Source organism: Condylura cristata, unplaced genomic scaffold, assembly GCF_000260355.1.
Source record: "Condylura cristata isolate star-nosed mole 26May11 unplaced genomic scaffold, ConCri1.0 scaffold00012, whole genome shotgun sequence".
Lineage (NCBI taxonomy): Eukaryota > Metazoa > Chordata > Mammalia > Eulipotyphla > Talpidae > Condylura > Condylura cristata.
The window spans coordinates 56,347,936-56,348,761 of record NW_004567113.1 but is presented as its reverse complement, the minus strand read 5'-3'; the positions used below and the strand labels follow the sequence as shown (position 1 = coordinate 56,348,761).

The following is an 826-nucleotide window of genomic DNA, read 5'->3' as shown; positions in this document are numbered from 1 at the left end:
GCTACAAAAGCTCCAAGGACCAGCAGCCGCAGACGGGGCTTGTGGTGCGGGTGGGCGGGGCCCGGCGGGGCTCGGTGGGCCCTGGCGCCTCCCGTGACCCCCCTTGTCTGCCCGCGCAGTGCTACAAAAGCTCCAAGGACCAGCAGCCGCAGACGGAGCTGGCCCTGCAGGCCTGCAGCGTCACCTACACCCCCAAGGACGGCAGGAAGAAGAAGCACGAGCTGAAGATCGCGCAGCAGGGAGCCGACCCGCTGGTCCTGGCCGTGCAGAGCAAGGAGCAGGCCGAGCAGTGGCTGAAGGTACGAGCGCGCCGGCTGCGTCCCGTCCTCTCCTGCGCCTGCTGGGCTGCGCCTGCTTCCCTCCCGCGCAGCGCAGACGGGGCCCCAGCAGCCCGCCGTGAGCGTGGGGCAGCTGAGGACTTGCAGGCTAGGACTTTCACCCCGCCTCAGAGGCGGCTCGTCCCCCGCCTCCCGCCCGAACGTCCTCTCGGGCTTTGGCTTTCTGGTGACGCCGTGCTGTGCCCGGCGTGTGGCCGTGAAACGCGGCTGTCCGCTGGCGTTCCCTTAGCTCCGCCTGTCTGCGATGACTCATCTTGTCTTGGAAAAACCGCGGGCCGTTTCTCCCAGAGCCTGAGGTGCCTGTCCTCAGCTGGGGGCGGCCACGCCCTGGCCACGTTCCCTCCTGCGCTCTCCCTGGGGCGTGGTGGGGAGCCTGACTCATTTCCCTCCTCGCTTTCCAGCTCGCCGTGTCTCTCTTCAGCGGCGTCTACCCCGCGGAAAGCTTGCTTGTGTTCACTGAGTTCTTAACTCCGGACAGTGGTCTTCAA

The 826-nt window shown here is 67.7% G+C and overlaps 1 protein-coding gene across 1 annotated transcript in view; it reads left to right on the top strand.

Moving 5' to 3' along the window:
- AFAP1 (actin filament associated protein 1) overlaps positions 1-826 on the top strand; it is a 44,198-nt gene that overhangs the window by 10,464 nt on the left and 32,908 nt on the right. The window contains exon 3 of the mRNA XM_012724056.1: positions 120-299. Coding sequence (XP_012579510.1) covers positions 120-299 — 180 coding nt within the window. The remainder of the gene's footprint in view (positions 1-119; positions 300-826) is intronic.